General features: G+C 53.9%; 1 protein-coding gene across 2 annotated transcripts; it reads left to right on the top strand.

Annotated features, from left to right (window-relative positions):
• The first annotated feature begins 1,118 nt into the window (after positions 1 to 1,118).
• PIANP (PILR alpha associated neural protein) lies at positions 1,119 to 13,993 on the top strand. Of its 2 annotated transcripts, none has more exons than XM_057404103.1 (7): positions 1,119 to 1,336; positions 1,645 to 1,785; positions 8,088 to 8,156; positions 8,310 to 8,866; positions 9,010 to 9,091; positions 9,340 to 9,558; positions 9,697 to 13,993. In XM_057404103.1, the coding sequence occupies exons 3-7, from the start codon at positions 8,140 to 8,142 to the stop codon at positions 9,716 to 9,718; spliced, it is 897 nt and encodes a 298-aa protein (XP_057260086.1). In that variant the 5' UTR covers positions 1,119 to 1,336; positions 1,645 to 1,785; positions 8,088 to 8,139; the 3' UTR covers positions 9,719 to 13,993. The 2 variants fall into 2 exon arrangements, with proteins under 2 accessions (XP_057260086.1, XP_057260085.1); XM_057404102.1 differs by having other exon boundaries at positions 1,120 to 1,336; positions 8,307 to 8,866.
• The last annotated feature ends 4,028 nt before the right edge of the window (positions 13,994 to 18,021 follow it).

An 18,021-nucleotide genomic window follows, 5' to 3' on the forward strand; every position in this document is an offset into this window, starting at 1 on the left:
TCACACCCTGACCTCCCAGTGACCATAAGCCTTAACACAACCTTAACCCTGTGCCGAGATGTCCAAACACACAGCATTACTCCCAAACGTGGTGAAAACCTGTTGATTCTCCCAAACACGCTCACAGAAACACGCGCAAGACTCAACTGTTCCAAAGGAACATTCATTAGCACAGGAGCTCGTGGGAGACCTGATGAAGAACAATGGACTCAGCCCCCTCAGGTGCCTGTCCAAAGTTGGTACAATATGTTCTGGGCATCCTGCTGTGCTCAGGTTTGGTACTGTGTGTCTATTTGTCATCTGTGCCCATTCCTGACACAATGGCAGGTTGCTTTACAGCTCAGCACTGTCTCTACCATTCCTCTCTTTTTTCTCAGGGTCAGTCACAGTCTTTCCTCCTTGCTTTATGATGAAAAGTTTGATTGTTTCTGAGGATCTGAGGAAATTACTTTCTTGCTTCCTCATATTTCAGACCCTGGAGTGGAAACTGTCTTTCTGTCGTTGACTTGCTTCTCTCACCCATTGGTTGCTCAGCTGCTCCCATCTGATTTGGACTGTGCTTGCTGTTTGGTACTTGATGGTGGGATGAGATCTTCCCTGTGAGACATCCAGCCCCTCAAAGGCACATCTGCTTCTGTCTTCAATTTCGCTGTCACATCCCTACCATTTCCAGACGCATCCCATCAATCCCCGGCAGAAACACACTTGGGGACACGTTCAGACGACCTGGGTGATCCCTCAGCGGGGACACCCACCTTGAGGGGACACCCTCCCCCTCCCCCCCCTTGCTCCCACAGCACCCCTCTGTCCCACCCAGCTCACTCGTGGGCAGCTCGGCTCTGTCCCTGAGGATCGACCGAAATCCGCCGCCCGCCCTCCCGCCCGGGCTGCGCCCTGCCGGGGGCATTCGCCTGCCGCACCCCCTACCCCATGCCCGGTACCGCGGCTCGCAGGGGGGCTGGGGCCCCGAAGCTCGGGGATGGGGGATGCGGGATGAGGGGAGGGGGGGCGGGACCGGCGCGGCGGCGGCGAGGGGCGGCCGGAGGGGTGGCATCTCCCCGAGGGGACTGCTGCGGGGCGGTGGCGGGGGTGAGCCCGGGGGGCGGCCCGGGGGAGGGGGATCCCAAGGGGCCTCCGCCCCCAAGGACGGACCCGTCCGGGGGTGGCATTCGGCGGAGCGAGCTGGAGCGGCTGGTCCCTTGGAGACACCTCTCTCCATGGCAACCTAATCGCTTCCTGTGAAGATCCCGAAATAACCGACGAGACGGGAGAGGAGCGGAGCCGAGCGGAGCCGAGCCGAGCGGAGCGGACAGCGGCGGCGGGCGGCGGGGGGCAGGTCCGGCGGGAGCGGGGCTGCGGGAGGGCAGGGAGCGGGAGGAGCCTTCGCCGCCGGCCGCCGGGGCGGGGGGCTCCAGAGCCGGGGGGGACGCGGTGCCCCAGCCTGGCCGCTGCCCTCGCCCGGCTCCCCCCGGCCGCCCCTCCGGCTGCAGCGCGGCCACGGTGCCGGACGCGCCCGTGCCAGCAGCCATGGGGTTAACGGGAGGCAGCGAGCGAGAGAGACAGAGACAGAGAGAGAGAAAGAGGGGCTGGACCAGTCCTCGGCAGCTGTTTATTTCAAGGCATCTCTCGCTCCCTCTCCCTCAGCCAGGGCTCAGCCTCACCAAACCTTCCTCCTCCTCCTCTCCTTCCTTCGTCCTGGCCATGAGAGGCACCGGCAGCAGCAGCTGTGCTCCCACAGCCCCCTGCTCCGCCACCCCGGCTGCGCCCCAGTCGTCTGCCCGCAAGGTAAGTTCATCCTCTCAGACCGGGCTTGGGGAGCGGGGTGCGGATGGGACTGCAGGGGCAGGAAGGGATGCGTGCCCGTCTCCAAGTCATCTCTCCCCGTCTCCTTCCCTGTGTCCTTTCTCCCCCGTTATCTTGTCCCTCTCCCCATCTAGGTGCTGTGTCTCTTTCTAGCCGCTGTCTCCTCTCCTCCCCAGTCCCCCGCTCTTTCAGTCTGGGGCAGGGGATGCCCGAGGGGCTGGGAGGGAGGGGACACAGCCGAGGCATCGCTGCCTCTTGCCCTCCAGCTCTGGGCTCCATCACAGACCTGTTGTGCTGGAGCACTGGAGCCTGCGCTGAGGAAGGCGACTTCAGCCAAATTGGCGCAGCTGGAGAAAGGAAACGGAGGGGTCAATCCCTCCTCCTGCCTGGCCAAGGGTGCAACATGCAAGAGAGAGCAATTCAGACGTGGAGACTCAGCATTTGAAGCACTCGGATGCCCGGGAACAGTAGGAAACTGGGAGGCAGAAGATTGGCAGACTCATGACATGTATTGCAGGCAGGCACTAGATGGCAGGGGACCGGCATCCTAGAGTGCTGCTTGGAATGGGGCCACACAGTTCCCAAATGCAGGGAGACTGAAGCTCAGAGGACCACTGATGGGCTTCACACGCCCATTCCCTAGCTACCAAAATGTCCAAAAGCACCATCACCCTTCCAGCCTTGGATTCTGCCCCAGCCCAGGATTTCTATACCCAGCCCATAAGGGCTCACCCTGGTACCCTGGCACAGGAATTCCCACCGGCAGTCACCAAACACTGCCCGAGCCGCACTGACACAGGGCGGGCAGCGTCAGTCCCTCCACGGTCCTGCCAGATCCTCCTGGGCACTGCCTCCCACCCTCCCAGCCTCAGCCACCCGGTAGTGCAGCCTGATGTGAGCTACTGCATTCAGGCTGACAGCCCCAGATTGAGCCTGGTCTGAGAGCTGTCCCTCCTGGCCTCGTGCACAGTGGGAACTCCATCCCCAGATGGTCTTGGCATCTCCCACCCCAGGGAACCAACATTTGGATTCATGCTGCCAGCTGAGGAAACTCCTCCGGATGCAGCAGAATTACCTCCCTGGGGCAGCTGCTCTGGGATTCCTCCCTTTCCCCATCCCTACCCAGCTGAATACAGCAGGACGTATATATAATCCCTTTTCACCAGCACTGGGGGTTCAGGCTTCCTGTTACCAAACCAGTAATGACTGCATCTCTGCCTCTTGGACCATGAACTCCGGGATGTTCATGATCACTGAGAAAAATACAGGCTTGGGGTGCCTGGGGTGCCAGACGGTGTGTTTGGGGTCTCACTGCCAGTGCCTGGGCTCGCTCTGCTCGAAGCTTGGAGACAGCTGCTAGGTTCCATGGTCCGAGATCACAGTCTCGTATCAGAGCTGTCACCGTAGCCTTTAATACTGGCTGGGAGTTAAAAAATGACAGCCAACCTAGCGTTCTTTCTCTGCGAGGAGGACTGGGTCCTCCTCAGGTTTGTTTTGATTTTGTTATCACTATTTCGAGTGGGATCATTGCCGCGGGGGAGCTGGGTGAAGGAAAGGATTTGCATGAAGCTCTTGGTGCTGCAGGGTTGCTAATGGTGAGCGTTATTTCAGCCGGCAGTTAAGTTCCATAATTTTGGCCCTGCTCCTGTGAATGTTCTGTTCCTCAGGGTCATCAGCATCTTTCCCCTTCTTCCATCCCTTCCCCCTCTCCCCAAACTGGTTGGCAATTTCATTGTTCCAGTGGAATATATCTGTCTTGTGAGGTCATCGCTGCATAAGGAGAGGTGATTGATTGCTTAGGTCACTGGGGCCTGTCCCATGCTGGGCTTTGAATGCTGACTTGGAGACCTTGAACTGGACTCTGTGCTCAAAGGCGAGGTGATATGGGTTGCAGAGGGGCACGGTGATGCATTCCCGGCAGCTTGAGTCGCCGAGCAAACAGACTGCTGCATTCTGAACTAGCTGGAGCGCTCTGAGAGCAGACAGCTTCATTCCTAGAGGCACAATATCACAGCAGTCAAGCTCGAGATGTTACAAAAATACAGATAGATCATCATCTACCAGCCAAGCCAGCCGGAATCGGGTGCAACTCTTTCCCCATCCCTGGGTGGACGGAAACTCTACCCACTTCTCACTAACACAGCTTGTGTGTGCTCGGCTTCTTCCGATCGCTCTTCAGTCAGAACTGCTCTCGGCTAGGCATCGACAAAGCTGGGAGATTCTCAGATTTTAAGGCCAGAGGGACCATTTTGATCATCGAGTCTGACCTACAGCAGAACACAGGCCAGAGAATTTCACCAATTTCATTTCCTGCATCAAGCCCATAACTTCTGATGGAACTGTGCCATTCCTTTTAGAAATAGAGCCACATGAAGGCTCCAGGCAGTAGGGAATACACCACCTGCCTAGGTGAATTGTGCTAGAGTATGACCCTCTTTATTAATAGTATTATTCCTCATTTGAATTTGTCAAACTTCAGCATTTTGTAACAGGAGGTTACAGATTGCATTTGATGTGAGGGAGCTACAGCATGGATATTGCCGGCACACGGCTGGCACCTTGGCTCTTTTATTCCTGTGACAGCTTTTATATTTGGATAGGATTTATCTTTGGGACCATGGTATACAGGAGTGCTGGGCATGGAGAAGGAGGTATTGGCAGCAAATCCTAGGGCTTCCCCGGGGCACAGTGGGATCTGAACTCTGGAGCTCAGTGTCACATTCAGGGTTTAGTCTGTGCTCTGTACTTAGAGCAGGAGTGCAGCAGGCTTTGCTCCTAGCCATTAGTTAGGGTGTAAATTCCCAGCCCCCTTGGTGAATGGGGATACATGCTCTGAGGAATGGTTACCAAGATCTGCTCTTTCATGTCCCAGCAGCCGTGGGTCTGTGCTGTGGGAGACTTACAAAGAGGGAGGAAGCACAGCTGGGTCCCTGACACTGGGCAACAGCAGCAGGATTCGTGCTTCCGTCCTGCAAATGCAATGAGAGTAGCTCCTAGTAGGTTAGCCCCAGGGATCTCCAGACTGGATCAGTAGTGGGGTCCATACGCAGTACAAGAGCAGTGTAATTCTTACTCACAGCTTTCAAGCACCAAGATTCACAAACTGAGCTCAATGAAGTGCCCTGGGGAAATAGCTTTGTCATTCACACTCTGTCATCTGTGCATCACAGGACTGGAACACTGCGATGAAGGCTCTCTACCTAGAGTGAAAATACCCAGGTACATCTTTGGACCCTGGGAGTAGCTCTGTCTGTTTTTATCACAATTAGACCTGGAAAACATCTGAAGGCAAGAGCCACTCCATGTGGTACTGGTACAGAAATCCAGTCTCTCTGCTCTGGCACACAAAGGCCTCTTGAATGGTTTAAGGCGCGTGGATACTGGCATTATATATCCAGGTAGTAAGAGCATTGGCACCCCCTCCTCATCTCTGAAGACCTACCCGTTTATTCAGCATCCACACCATGATCTGCATGCAGAGCTGCATGAAGGGCGTTTGTTGCACTTGCCCTCCAACGCAGCAGGGTCTGTGCCCAGGACACAATCCTCACTGTCAATGGTAACTGCAGAGTGCCCCAGACATGCTCTATCTGCTTCTTCGTCAATAAGCCTCAGAGACACCCATGCTCTGTTCGAACATGAACGCTCTGCGCACAGTGGAGTCCAGCCCTCACTGGCTGGCATTTCCACCTGAAACCTTCCTTTGCTCTCATGGCATTCGGGCCATAGGAGACACCTTTGTGCTTCTCTCAGCTCCTCCACAACCACGCCTGGGTGTGCTAGTGCAGGGGACACTCTCGGTCTCCAGCCACAATATGATTAGCAAACCAGTGTGTGTTGACTGAGACTGATGGACATTGCCTCATTCCTGCATTCACCTGGAGCCACCTTTGGGGCAGGAACACCATGAGTCACCTGCTCTGCACCGCTGGCAGCAGGATCTGTGCACAGCAGCGTCTTGGATCTGAGGCTTACACCCAATAACCCAGCTGTTGCTTCATTGCTTCTACTGCATTATGTGTCCAAGAGGAGCCAGCGCTGTGGCTCACTCCTTCCCCTCAGCTCCAGTTACCTGCTCCGTAGGGCTGAAATTTAGACCACTGGGTGTGAAAGCAAGTCAGGATTTGGCTCTGCACGGTTTCTTATTCCCAGGCTTCAGACCACGGGAATATATGGTCCAGACTGCTGTTGCTGGAGCTCACAATCTCATCTAGGAAGGTCTCCACTATAAGACATCCCAACAAGCGAGAAGAGCACAGTGAGCTGGGCAATCCCCACGTTTCTGCCAGTGGTGCCATCCATGTTAGGAGGAGTGCTAGTGGTTACATGTGCACCCCTAAGTTACCACACTTCCCTGTGCGACTGGCACTGAGGTTTACCTGCACCTGGAGGTCTCCACTCCTGACGCTGTCCAGACCCACATCTCCTGCTGCCTGATGTAAAACACCCCACAGCCCCTGATCAGCCACTATCCCCTAATGAGTCCCAGGCATAGCCCCAGGCATTCCAGGCCAACTTGAAACCTCTTGGGCGGTTTATCTGCCCTCTAGCCAGGGATTTACTCATGGAGCTCCCCAGCGCTTGGAATTCCTTCCCTTTCCAAAGTCCAAAAGAAATTCTGTCATGAATTTGTGTTGCCAGACATGATCTTCCATGGTATCATGATCATAATCCAGATGGCCAAGGCCTCACCAGCATCTGGCTTTGGAAGAAACTTGCTCCATTCTGCTGCCTCTCTGCAGAGCTGCATTTTAATAGAGTCCCCTTCAAGGCTTAGAGGTTCAGGAGCAAAGTACAAAGAAATGTTGAGAATAGCTTCTCTTTTCTCCTCATCTTCATCTCAGGATCCCTCCAGAGACTGATCTTGCCCTGGAGGGAAGGGCAGGGCACATTAGCCGACAATTCCTTTTTTTTTTCTGTGAACTTTGTTTAAATATTTAACAGAAGGAAACTAAAAATATCCCTGGTTAATGCAGCAGGAGCTAGACAGCTACTTACTCTTGGGTGCCCTTCCTCCCAGCCCCTCTCCTCAGGTGTACATCAGGGCTGCGAGTCCCCTTACCACAGAAAGCTCTTCCTCCATCAAGAGGAAGCTTCCCGTTTAGGAGGGGCTGCACTTTTAGTTCAGGTCATGGGCTGAGCGGGAGGGAATGGCAGTAACCCCTTGGGACCCCGGAGGTGCAGTGCAGCTGGCTCAGGGCTGGAGGTGCAGGCTTGGCCACTGCGCTGACTCCCTTAACCAAGCACCCCCATTTCTTCCCCATCCCAGCAGCCACAGAAGGGCATGACAGTGGGTTGTTGGCATTCATGCTTTCCCCTTCATGATGAAGGAGCAAGCTGAGTATCCTAAACGATTTTTGTGCGTGTGTGTGCATGTGTGAAGTCTTTTTGTGGAGAGGGTCCCAGGTCAGGCATATGAGAGCTCACCAGGGAAGGGCTGGCGCTGCGCTGTGCCCAGCCAAGGGAAGGGGCAGGCAGCATGAAGGGCAGCCGTGCTACCACCGGACTGATGCCAGAGGGTGGCGTGCAACCGGTGCAGAAATCCAGAGGGGGGACCAGCCCTTAACTCCCTGATACCGATGCTTCCTAGTGCTGCGCGGCCACAAGAGTGAGAGAGAAAGAGGAGGGAGAGGGGAGAAAGGGAGGGATGGGACAGCGCAGAGGGCACTAGGATAAGGAGTGCAAGAAGGTAGTTCCACGTTAGCTAAGATGTAAGTAAATACTAAATATTTGATAGACATATTTTTGCTCTTAAATTCTTTAGCAAGGCTGGACTTTTCTCGCTGATTCACTCTCTTCCTCAGTCTTCTTGGTTTATCACTCTCGTGCTTCCCCTCTCGCTCCCTCACTCTGGCACACAATGAAGAGGCTCTTTTTTAATAAATGGATTACACGCTCTACACTATAAATAAATACAGGAATTAAGATTCCAACTTGTTCCAGCGATAAGCAAACAAAGATGCTGAATCCCCCTCTTGGCCCTCAGACAGGAGAGTCCCTGGGGAAGCTGCACATGTGCCTCTGCACGTGTGGCCCGGTGATGGCATTTTGCTTTTGTGTGCATACGGTAACGCACGTGTTTCTGTGCACTACTGGGGTCAGGGGGACAGTGCACCTCTGAGCAGGAGAGCACGAAAGCAGGAGAGGGTGCACATGTGGGTGCATGGGTGCCCAGGTGCCCTTCCCAAGAGGGAGCTTGCACATGGTGGCACACACTGCCTCCAGGGAGACAGCATTTGCTGCTGGATGAGGGGACACTGACACCTCGCCCTTTTGTTTCCCAGTGAAGAAGATGAGACAGGATCCTTGCTGAGCACAGACGCTGTGGCATCTGAGATGGAGCCCAGTGCCTGGTAGGTTCACAGCTTCCCACGCTCACTGGCAACACGGGAAGACAACAGGAGTGTGGGTGGTGGGATGCTCCAGGCTGCTCCGGGCTTGTCCTTTCGACAGGAGGGACATTTCAGATACGGCTCTCTTCTTCCTTGTCCCCGACCCCACAGCAGGATGCCTCCATTCTTCTGCATCCACTCGCTGCAGCTTTGGCATCTCCTCCTCCTGGTCTCGGCCGTCCCTCCTCCCGGCGTCTGGTCTCTTCGCTCTCGGGGCCCCGCAACCCCTCGGCCTCTTTGCACCCGTCGGAGCCCCTCAGCCCCACGGCCCATTTGCATCTGGGACAGGACCTCGCTGCCGGAGCGGGATCCCCGCCTCGCCCCGCGCCAGCGCGCCCTGCCGCCGCGGGGGGGAGAGCTGCGGCACGTCGTGCGGCTGAGGCGGCAGGCGGCGGGCGCCCGCCCGGCCACCCCGTCGGGCTTTGAGGACGGGATGCCCTCCTCCCAGTACCCCTGGGCCATTGTGTGGGGCCCCACGGTGTCGGATGAGGACGGAGGGGACGCCAACTCGGCCAACCCGGGCTTCCCGCCGCTGGGGTACACCTTCGTCTCGCCACACGGGATGGCAACGGCGCAGCCCAACTCCCACTCGCTCCTGCACAACGCGGGGCTCAACCTGCGTGAGACCCCGGCCACCCTGCGGCCCTTCTTGTTTGGGCCCCGGGGGGAAGGTAAATGTGCCTTTTGCTTCTTTCACACACACCCCACAGCCCCGTAAGGGCAGGTCCCTGTGCTGAACCTCCCTTTGCACTGCTGCTCTCTGGGGACCGGTGGCGGTCGCCGTCACATCCCCCTCTCCTGCTGTCTCTCGCAGGTGTGGACCCCCAGCTGTATGTCACCATCACCATCTCCATCATCATTGTCCTGGTTGCCACCGGGATCATATTCAAGTTCTGGTGAGTGGGGTTTGCACTGACGGAGGCTGCCATGATGCTGGTGTCTGCAGATGGGTGGGCAGGAGGACTGTGGGCTTAGGACACATTTGTCCCAAGGGCGCAGATCTGGTGCTTCAAGCCCTGGAGAGGTTTGGCACATGGCTGAGCTCTAACACTGAGCATGCGGGGTCCCATGAACCTCTCCATCACCAAGGGCTGGCAAGTGTCTGACAGGCACTCTTTACCTCACCCCTTGTCTCTCTCCAAAGCTGGGACCGTAACCAGAAACGCCGGCGCCACTCGGGGCAGCAGAGCAGTGGGAGGCAGCAGGAGAGCCAGCAGCCCCTCGCAGACCTCTCCCCCACCACCGTCAGTATCCTGGGGCCCTACGGTGATTCCCTGGCCCCCACACCAGAGGCGGAGGAATCCAGGCAGGGCCAGGAGAAACTGGGGGGCCATGGGAAGAGCACGGCCTTCCAGCTGAACCGGTGAGTGGCCCGTGAGCCGGGGCAGGAGGTGTTGGCAGGGGGAAGGCAGGTTGAGCAGGACAAAGGTGCCGGTTTGTTAGCGGTGGAGCAGCGTGAATGCCTGTTGCTAATTCATTTCCGATTCCCTTTTCCCTCCAGAATCCCACTGGTGAACCTGTGATGCTCACGGGAGAAGCAGAGCTGGCTCCCCACACCTCCTGTCACAGCTGGCGAGCACAGCCTCCCACCGCCTCTGCTACCCCAGGAATAAACAACCTCCTTGTGCCACGGCCCACCACCACCACACCACCACCACCATCATTAACTAACTCCACCAGGATGTGCCTGGGCAAGTGGACAAGCTGGGCCTCCTTAGCCTCCTGCTGGGGGAAGGTTGGAGACCCTACCCCCGGCCCACTTAGGACAGGGTGATGAGAGAGCAGTGTGGTGGGAGGGAAGAGAGCTGGTGGTGGTGTGAAATCTCAGCCTCCCCGGCCCGTGTCCTAGCACAAACACTTGGATCTCCGTGACTCTCTCACCAGTGCATGCCTGGCATTGGGGGTAGGCAAGGTGGAAAGGCGTACCCCTGTCTCCATGGGCCCTAACCCCTCTGTGTGTCCCTTCCCACGTCGTGTGTTTTGAAGTGAACGTCTGGAGTTCAGTGGCTGCAGGATTGCCCGCCGGGGCTCGGTCTCCGCTCAGCCGGGACTCAGGTGGTAGCAGGGTCCTTTGTTGCCAAGGCCTTGGCCCTCCCGAGGGTCCCAAGGAGGGGTGAAGCTTGGGCAGAAGAGGCTCACACAGCACCTGGGCCCCCTCAGCAACCCACTTCCTTGAAGGAAACATTATCTTCCCTCTAGATGGAAGATATTCACATCTTTCCATTTTCTTTCTGCCTAACACTCTTGGGTTTTTTCTCTTCAGCTTTTTATCTTTCATCATCTCTCTGTCCCCATTTTTCCTCTCTCAGTTCCTCCCCCTGCCACTTCTCTTGCCAGTTAAAGTTGGAAAAGGTTCCTTTAGCTTTCCAAATGTTTTGATCTCTTGGAAGCCTCCTTGCTGTCCCCTTCCACCCTTCAGTCTGCTTCAGAAAGGTTTTCCTGAAGAGCATCAGTCTGTGGTGATGTTCTTTAGAAAATCTCAGGCGAAGCCCTCTGCCCAGCATGTTATTTAGGAAGCATCCTGTACACTGGGATATGGCTGAAGCATGGCATGAAGATGCTGCTGGGCATGAGGAACTTAAGGTTGATGGGCTGAGGTAGGGAATTGCATTCAGACACTCATGCCACAGGCAACAAGCAGCAGCCGTGACTCTCTACGCCTGGGATGACAAAGAACAATTTAGGCTTGACCTTGGGAACATTTGGAGGGTTGCCACATACTGCTGGTAGATGTCTCCTGGAATGCAAGGTGACTGGAGACCCATGAGGCAATGCTCACCAAGGGCATGAGAGAGAGGACAACCTTCATTAAGTTATGCCCCAGTTGGCTGGGGAACAAAACCAGTGGCACAGGTATTGGTGCAAACTGGTTGCCTGAGCATGTACTTCAAGGCTGTGGTGGTCTGTAAGGCCAGCAGCCACAGTCAGTTACTTGTGTGAGCAAGATCAGTGCATCTCAACCTCTTCCAGTGTGTGGACCCATGGGTGTCACTTTGAGGAGGGGTGGAATGGCAAATTTCAGCTCAATGACAATAGTTGCTCTCCCTTGGCTTTTGTGGTGACAGACTCCACAATGACAGCCAGTGAACTGATGCAGATTTTGGTGAAGTTGCCCCTATACTGTACAAACACCTTCAGCTGCTGCACTGATGTGGCCAGAGACAGGAAATTCACCCACAATATAAAGGCTCTAATACAAGGTCCCTGACAAAAGTCATCTTGGAGAAAAGAAAATGGATCTTTCATCTTTTATCTCCGCAGTAAAAGCCTATTCTTTGTAGGACAAAGCACAGGGAATTTCTTGAGAGGCCTGGTTCTGCCCATTTACCCAGCTGAACTGTTAGGTGATCTCCAGTCCCATCTGACTCACCATGAAGGACATTTAAATGAGAGTGTAAATTGCAATAAGCTTTGCAAAAAACAGTGGAGATTTGGTGAAAATGACAGGTCAAATAAAATTACTGGCTTATTAAAAGCACAGAATGGCTGAAAGATGTAGGTGGAAAAGGACTCTGGAGGTCTCAAGTTTAAGCGCAGGTTGAGCCTCCACTTGTAGCAAGGGATATTATTGCTTTACTGCAGATCAATCTATTACTGAGCCTTTTCATTATTCAGGCTCCATTCAAGGCTTTGGTGGGCGATCAAGCTGCGGATGGGCAGAGAAGGGGGCAGATGGCTGTTCCTGCCCACTGTTCCCCCTCTTGCTGGCATATCAGCGTTGGGGAAGGACATCTGCATGCAGTCTGCAAGAGGCTGCACTGCTTATTGCTGGCAGTTTACAATATAATGCCTTGAACTGGTTTAAGTCATCTCCCAGGCCAGATTAATTAGATTGCTCTTTGATCAATAGTGTTTGTTGAAACAAGGCCAGAGTTTAGACTCTACCACTTCAAGGGCTGTCCTTGGACTTTACCTTTCCACATGCCGAATGGGGAGAAGGTCTGTAGGAAAGTGCCAGGGCACTGCAGGAGGCGTAGTGAAAACATTCTCCAGCACTCAATGCAGGGAAGCCCTGTGCTCTGCTGGCCTGGCTTTTGTGAACTTTGCAAACAAATCAGATTTTGGTGGTTTGGGGTTTTTTCTCCCCATTTAAAACGCCTCTGTTTTTGTATCTCCAGGGAGTGAAGCCTTTCGTGGATACTGTGGTAAGGGGGAAGCTGGGGAATGCGGTAGAGAAAACTCTTACAATGACAGAAGCTTGGATATGCTAAACATCTTTTCCAAGACCACTTTTTCTAGTCAAATATGTCTTTATGACAGTCATTTACTCTCTCACATAAAACAGCTTAGGTAAGGGAAACAACTTCATTGTCCTGCCCAAACGTTCATTGCTACTCTTTGTCCCTGGAACAAAACATTTGAGATACATGTGGACACACCAGCTTCTTCCAGTCAATAAATAATCTCACTGGATCTGTTTTCTCCATGACTGGAGCTTTACAAACCATCTTCCCCTATGCAGACTGGAGCCAGAGCATGCCCGCAGTGTACTCCCTGGCACAGGCTAACAGTCTGTGAGATGCACACACAGATGGATTGACAGCACCAAGTACCAAGCGAGGGCAGAGGCCAGCACGTTCTCAGTCACAGCCCATCAGGTTTCCCTGCGTTCTACCTGACTGGAGCAGAAAGATCTGGATTCATTTTTTCCAGTGGAAATATTACGGAGAAAGGTGTGTGGGAAAACTGACTGGAAATGTTCTTGGCCTCGAGCTGAGCCTGCCCAACATTTCTGTGCAATTGAAAGGGAACGTCCAGGTGGGCTGGCTGAGTTGAAGGAACTATATCTCTGCTGAGCTCCTGGAGGGTCCTGGCTTTGTTTAACACAAGGGTGCTTTCTCTTGTGAGTGCTGTGGGAAGACTTGAGGGAGAATCTCTCCCCTCTGCCCTGTATTGTTTTGGAGCAGGAACTGGAGTCTCCCCCTGTTTACCCAGCAGTGGTATGGTCACAAAGCCAAATCCTGCTTGGGCTTTCCCATCTTGTTGCTTGCAACTGGTAGGCAAGGGAGCACACCTCCGGTGTGTGCTTCCACACCACTCTTCTGGTCCAGTTTCCAGGGACTCACATCCAGCCAAGTACCCCACAACTTCTGAGAGGGCTATCTACCTCTTCCTCAATGGCACCTAAGTGCCCTTGCAAATCTGGTCCTTTCATTCCCCGCTCCCTTTCCAGATAAGGAAAAATGCTTGGAAAGGAGCGGTTTGTCCATTCCCTGCAAGTTCTTAAACACAATCACCTCCAGACTGTTCTGAATTAAACTGTGGTTTTGTTTTTTCGCTCTGACAAACCACGTCTATGGCACAGCCTTAGAGCCGAGTCCTGCAGCACAAAAGCCCTGGGCCAAACTCCAGCTCCCCAGTTGCATCCCTGCTGATGTTTCACTGTAGCCCTGGCCCTACCTTGGCAAGATCATAGAGGGGGGGGGCCCTTCCTACACCAACTGCTGCTCTCTACTCCTTTTTTCCTGTTGTTTTTCCTCTCCCACTGTTTTCCTGCTTCCCATGCCTGTCCTGTACCATGGTCTCCCTCCCGATTATCTCCGCTCTCCTACTGTTTCGCTCTCCTCACTCCTCTCTTGTTCTCCCTTTGCCACTCAGTCTCGTTCTGCTGCGGCTCCCATCCTCCCCTCTGTGCTCCCTCCTGCTTCCCCGCTCAGTCTCGCTCTTCCCCCTCCCCTGCCCTTGTGTGCTGTGATATATATTTTTGTAGGATTTCTCTTCTCCTCGTGGTGAAATATTCAATTCTTGTGGGATGTTAGTTTCAACATTTTTAAATAAACCTTTGCAAAATACTGAAAGCACAGTTCTTGCTGCTCTGGAAGAGGCTGCAATGGAGATGTCAGGGTGGGATGAGAGGGACTTCGCCTCAGGCAGACCCCACTGGGATGGGGGCTCATACATCTGGCACACCGCAGTCTCTTCTGGGGTGGCGGGCAGGGCCAGTTGGACCCACATCCATCTTGCCTTGGTCTTCTTTGCCGGCCAAAGAGGCTCTTTAACCCTCCTCATGCATTTCCGCAGGAGGTGGCCCCTGATGGAGGAGGCCTTGCACACCCGCTTCTCCACCCAGAGCGGCTGCTCTACCTCCGGAGCTGCTGCATCCCAGCCATGCCCTGGGGTTTCTTGTCACATGCAGATTCGTGCTGGGAGCCAGGGTGGCCGGGAGAGGTGAGAGAAGCTGAGGGAAAGGGAGGGAGACGGAGCAATGCAGGCGCAGAAGCCTCCCTCACTCTGTTCCCCGCGGCTGCCTCCGCAATTTCTATTTACAGCCCTGCTGCCTCCCCTCCTGGCCACAGTGCTGCTGCTGCTGCTGCTGGTTTCCAGGGCTGCTCTGTAATTAAGCATCCTTGCCTCCTGCAACTCCTCCACTTTGCAAACCCCGGTATGATTGGTGCTGGGGTGAGTGCAGAGGGGATGCTGGAGACCAGCACCGGGCACAGTGGCCACTCCGAAGGGCCACTCCCCAGCAATGGTAGGAGGGTTTCTGGGTGCTGGGGATGGTCCCTGGTCCCTGTTGCCTCTGCACACTTGGTGTCCGAGGCCTTTAGGCATTGGAGGGATCGTCTGCCTTACTGTTGGGGGAAGAAGGGTCCCCAGACCAGGCCTGTCCTGGAGTCTGCCCACTGGAAGGACCGAGGACCACTGCCTGCAGAGGGCCAGACCCCTCCGCATGGCACCCTGTGCCCTGGGCATGATCTCTGTGAGCTGAAGAGGCTAATGGCACCTCTTCTGCCCCTGTGTCAGGTGTGTGAGGATGGAATGCCTCACCCCTGTTGCTTTAGGTGGCTGGTCACCTGCTGCCCTGGCTAATCCTCTCCAGACAAGCGCATACAGCAGCTGTGGGGCTGAGTAGGCTGAAGAGACTTGAGTGAGGAGGCAATAAATTCTCAGTGTGCTGACATTACAGACTCATGTACTCATTGGTGCAGTGAAATGTCTTGCACTAACCTCATGTGCTTCCAGCCAGAGCTTCAGCCCTTCTTGCTGATTTCTCTGTCATCAGATGCTTTTCCTTCGGTGCCCTCTCTGCACAGGCTGAGGCTGCAGGCTCTCAGACATTTCTTTTCTTCACCAGGGCTCTCTCCATACGTCACAGGAGAAGCAACATAAACTGCCCTTTTTTTCTTCTGGATTCCTGAAACACAGAGTCCCTGGACTAGTCCCTTCCCGTCACCACTCTCTTCTACTCACTGTTGCCCACCTGCCCTTGTTGAATTCCCACCCTTCTAGTTTGGTCCCAGCCCTGTCTCCTTCCCCAGCATCTTCCCTCTTTCCTGGTCTCCAGTTTTGTCTCCTTCCCTAGCATCCCCCCAGCATCCTGTTCTTCAGCAGAGAGCTAGAATGGATAGCTTCATGCTGAATGAGGGGAGCAGAGATGGGAGAAATGGATGCAACCATTTAAATAAAAGAAAATGACCTCAAAACTACAACCACATCAAGACATGAAAATCACCCAACAAATGGTCAAAAACCAGCATGAGGCATTGCTGACCACTGTGATTTCCTGAGAAAGAAAATACTTCAGAAAAAATGTTATGAAAACATCTCCCAAAGCTGGGATTCCCTCCAGCTGAGTGCCTTCTATAACCTGCAATAAATTATCCCATTATGAGAGGGAAAAAAAAACCCAACCCAGGCAACTGTCAGCTGGAAGCGCCTGTCAGTGCAGGGATTTGGCAGCAAGCTCAGCACTCATTTGCCTCCCCTGCTCAAGGAGCTTCTCCAGAGCTGGGGCTGGATGTTAGGACTCCGTGTGCTCCTCTGCCTGACTCCCCCGGTCTGTCCTGTTGGTTATTTACACTTGGTGTGCCATCGCAGTGCACCCTGCAAGAGAGACAGACTGACATTATGGGCAATGAGGGCAGTGTGGGAAAGCACCGTTGAGCTTTGGCCATCCCTGTGCTGCTCGGGGCCATGGTGTGGACTGGGCATGGCAGCACGTACAAGCTGTGCTAACCCAAGTGTAAGCCTCAGCGCAGAGGAGATGGACAGCTTAAGTTAGAGGTATCTCCACACCCTCTAAAGGGATGTGGCTGTGTAGATGACCATTTAATTAGGAACAATGCACAACTTGAATCTGCCATAAAGAGTTGCCCTGAAACAAGCAACCACTCATTTCAGCATCATGTAAAGGAAGTTGAGTAGTTCCCTTGGTTCACTCCTGCTTTGATCCTCAGAGGCAGAACTGAATCTTTATTGAGGGCTGCTGTGTCTCTGAGTGCACATCGCGCTCAGTGAATAATAGGCCATTCAGTGACGCACTACACATTGATCCAAAGCCCAGCTCTATCTGGGAGTGACCAGAATACAAGCAAAACCATCTTCAGCTTTAGATCAATCCCCACAAGGGATCTGGCAGGGAAAGAAATGCCAGTTTCTGCTCTGGGGCCCTGTCCTGCATCTCTGTGGCTCCTAGTTAGAGCTCCAGTGGCAGCAGAGTAGATGCTTTAGGCCAGCCCATCTAGTTTGTAGGCCAGACTTCATCAACGCCTGGACATACCACAAGGGTTTAACAAACAAGCAAGCAAGCAAGCAAGCCTGGCTGACTCATTTTCTGAATGTCAGAGGAGCATAGTTTGATGTCTACAGCATGCACTGGTCAAATCTCCATTACAGCCTGGCCTGGCTGAAGAGACAGTTGGTTTCCCCAGTTAGGTTGCCTAAGGAAGGGTGCTTGGACACGCACTGGAATTCTCTCAGGTACCATCTGAGACTTGGTAAAGTGACCCAGAGAGTAGGAGGTTTCTGTGCCCTTCCCAACCCAAGGGGCAGTCAGTGGAGGATATCCTCTGCTAGTGTCAGGGGAATCATTCAGTCTAGCCAGGTTAGTGCACTGTGAGTGCACACAGCTTTGGTTGAATGTGTTTATTAACCAAAACATGCCTGCAGTGCTTAAACACAGCTACAGGGGAGGCTTGTGCCAGTCTCATTACATTGATTGAGACCCACTTGGCAATACCAGGATAAGTTGTGAGATATTAAGCCTGAAACAGTTCTTTCTGATGCCTTTTTCTGCTTTGCCAGCTCCTTTCTTGTGTGACATATTGCATGTGAGTGAACATCACGCAAATGAAGGCTGAGGCTCTGTTTAGCATTACCTTGTGTTGGCTGGATACACAGCAGGAACTGTAAGAGGTGGTAGAGAGGTGTCATTCCTTCCTTTACAGTGAGATTTCTCTTACACCAAGCAGCCATGGTCTCCATGACAAAACTGAAGACCAAAAAGACTGTCCTGGCTAAATGGGGGTTTCTTGCAGCTACTCACACGGGCCAGCTTACTTGTAGCTAACTGCATGGTGCAGTAATTTTGAGTGCAGCAAATGAGGAAGAGACAGATTTTCCCCTGGTACCTGCAAGTTAGAGGAGGGTTGGGATGAAAGGGTGACGAAGCACAACACTGCCTCTTCCAGGGTTTTGGTGACAGTTCTTTGCTGATGCTCAGGCAGTCCTGTGGAGAGAAGCAAACTGCCTAACTAAAATACAAGTAGCTGAAGCTGTGGAGCAAAAACCTAAAGAGAGTTATGAGGGATCAGGAACATGAGGGAGGACAGGAAAAGGCAGGGTGAAGAGAGAGTGGGCAGAACCAGAAATTGTAGCTAGGATTGAAAGAAGGGACAGGAATGGGAAGCAGAGACACAGGAAGGCATCAGGATGGAAGCTGAGAACCAGGAGGCTTTAAAAGAGCTAGGGTAAATGAAGACAAGATGGGTGAAACAGGGGTCTGGGAGCTCATGGGGACTGGAGTGATGCTGATGCCAAAGCCCTGGTTTAGCTTGAAGCACTTACCCAACTCTCCTGATCCTTCCAGCTGCCTCAGGAGCAGCAG

Source organism: Pezoporus wallicus, unplaced genomic scaffold (genome assembly GCF_028554395.1).
Source record: "Pezoporus wallicus isolate ANWC-B61680 ecotype Strahan unplaced genomic scaffold, APGP_CSIRO_Pwel_v1 contig_6598, whole genome shotgun sequence".
Lineage (NCBI taxonomy): Eukaryota > Metazoa > Chordata > Aves > Psittaciformes > Psittacidae > Pezoporus > Pezoporus wallicus.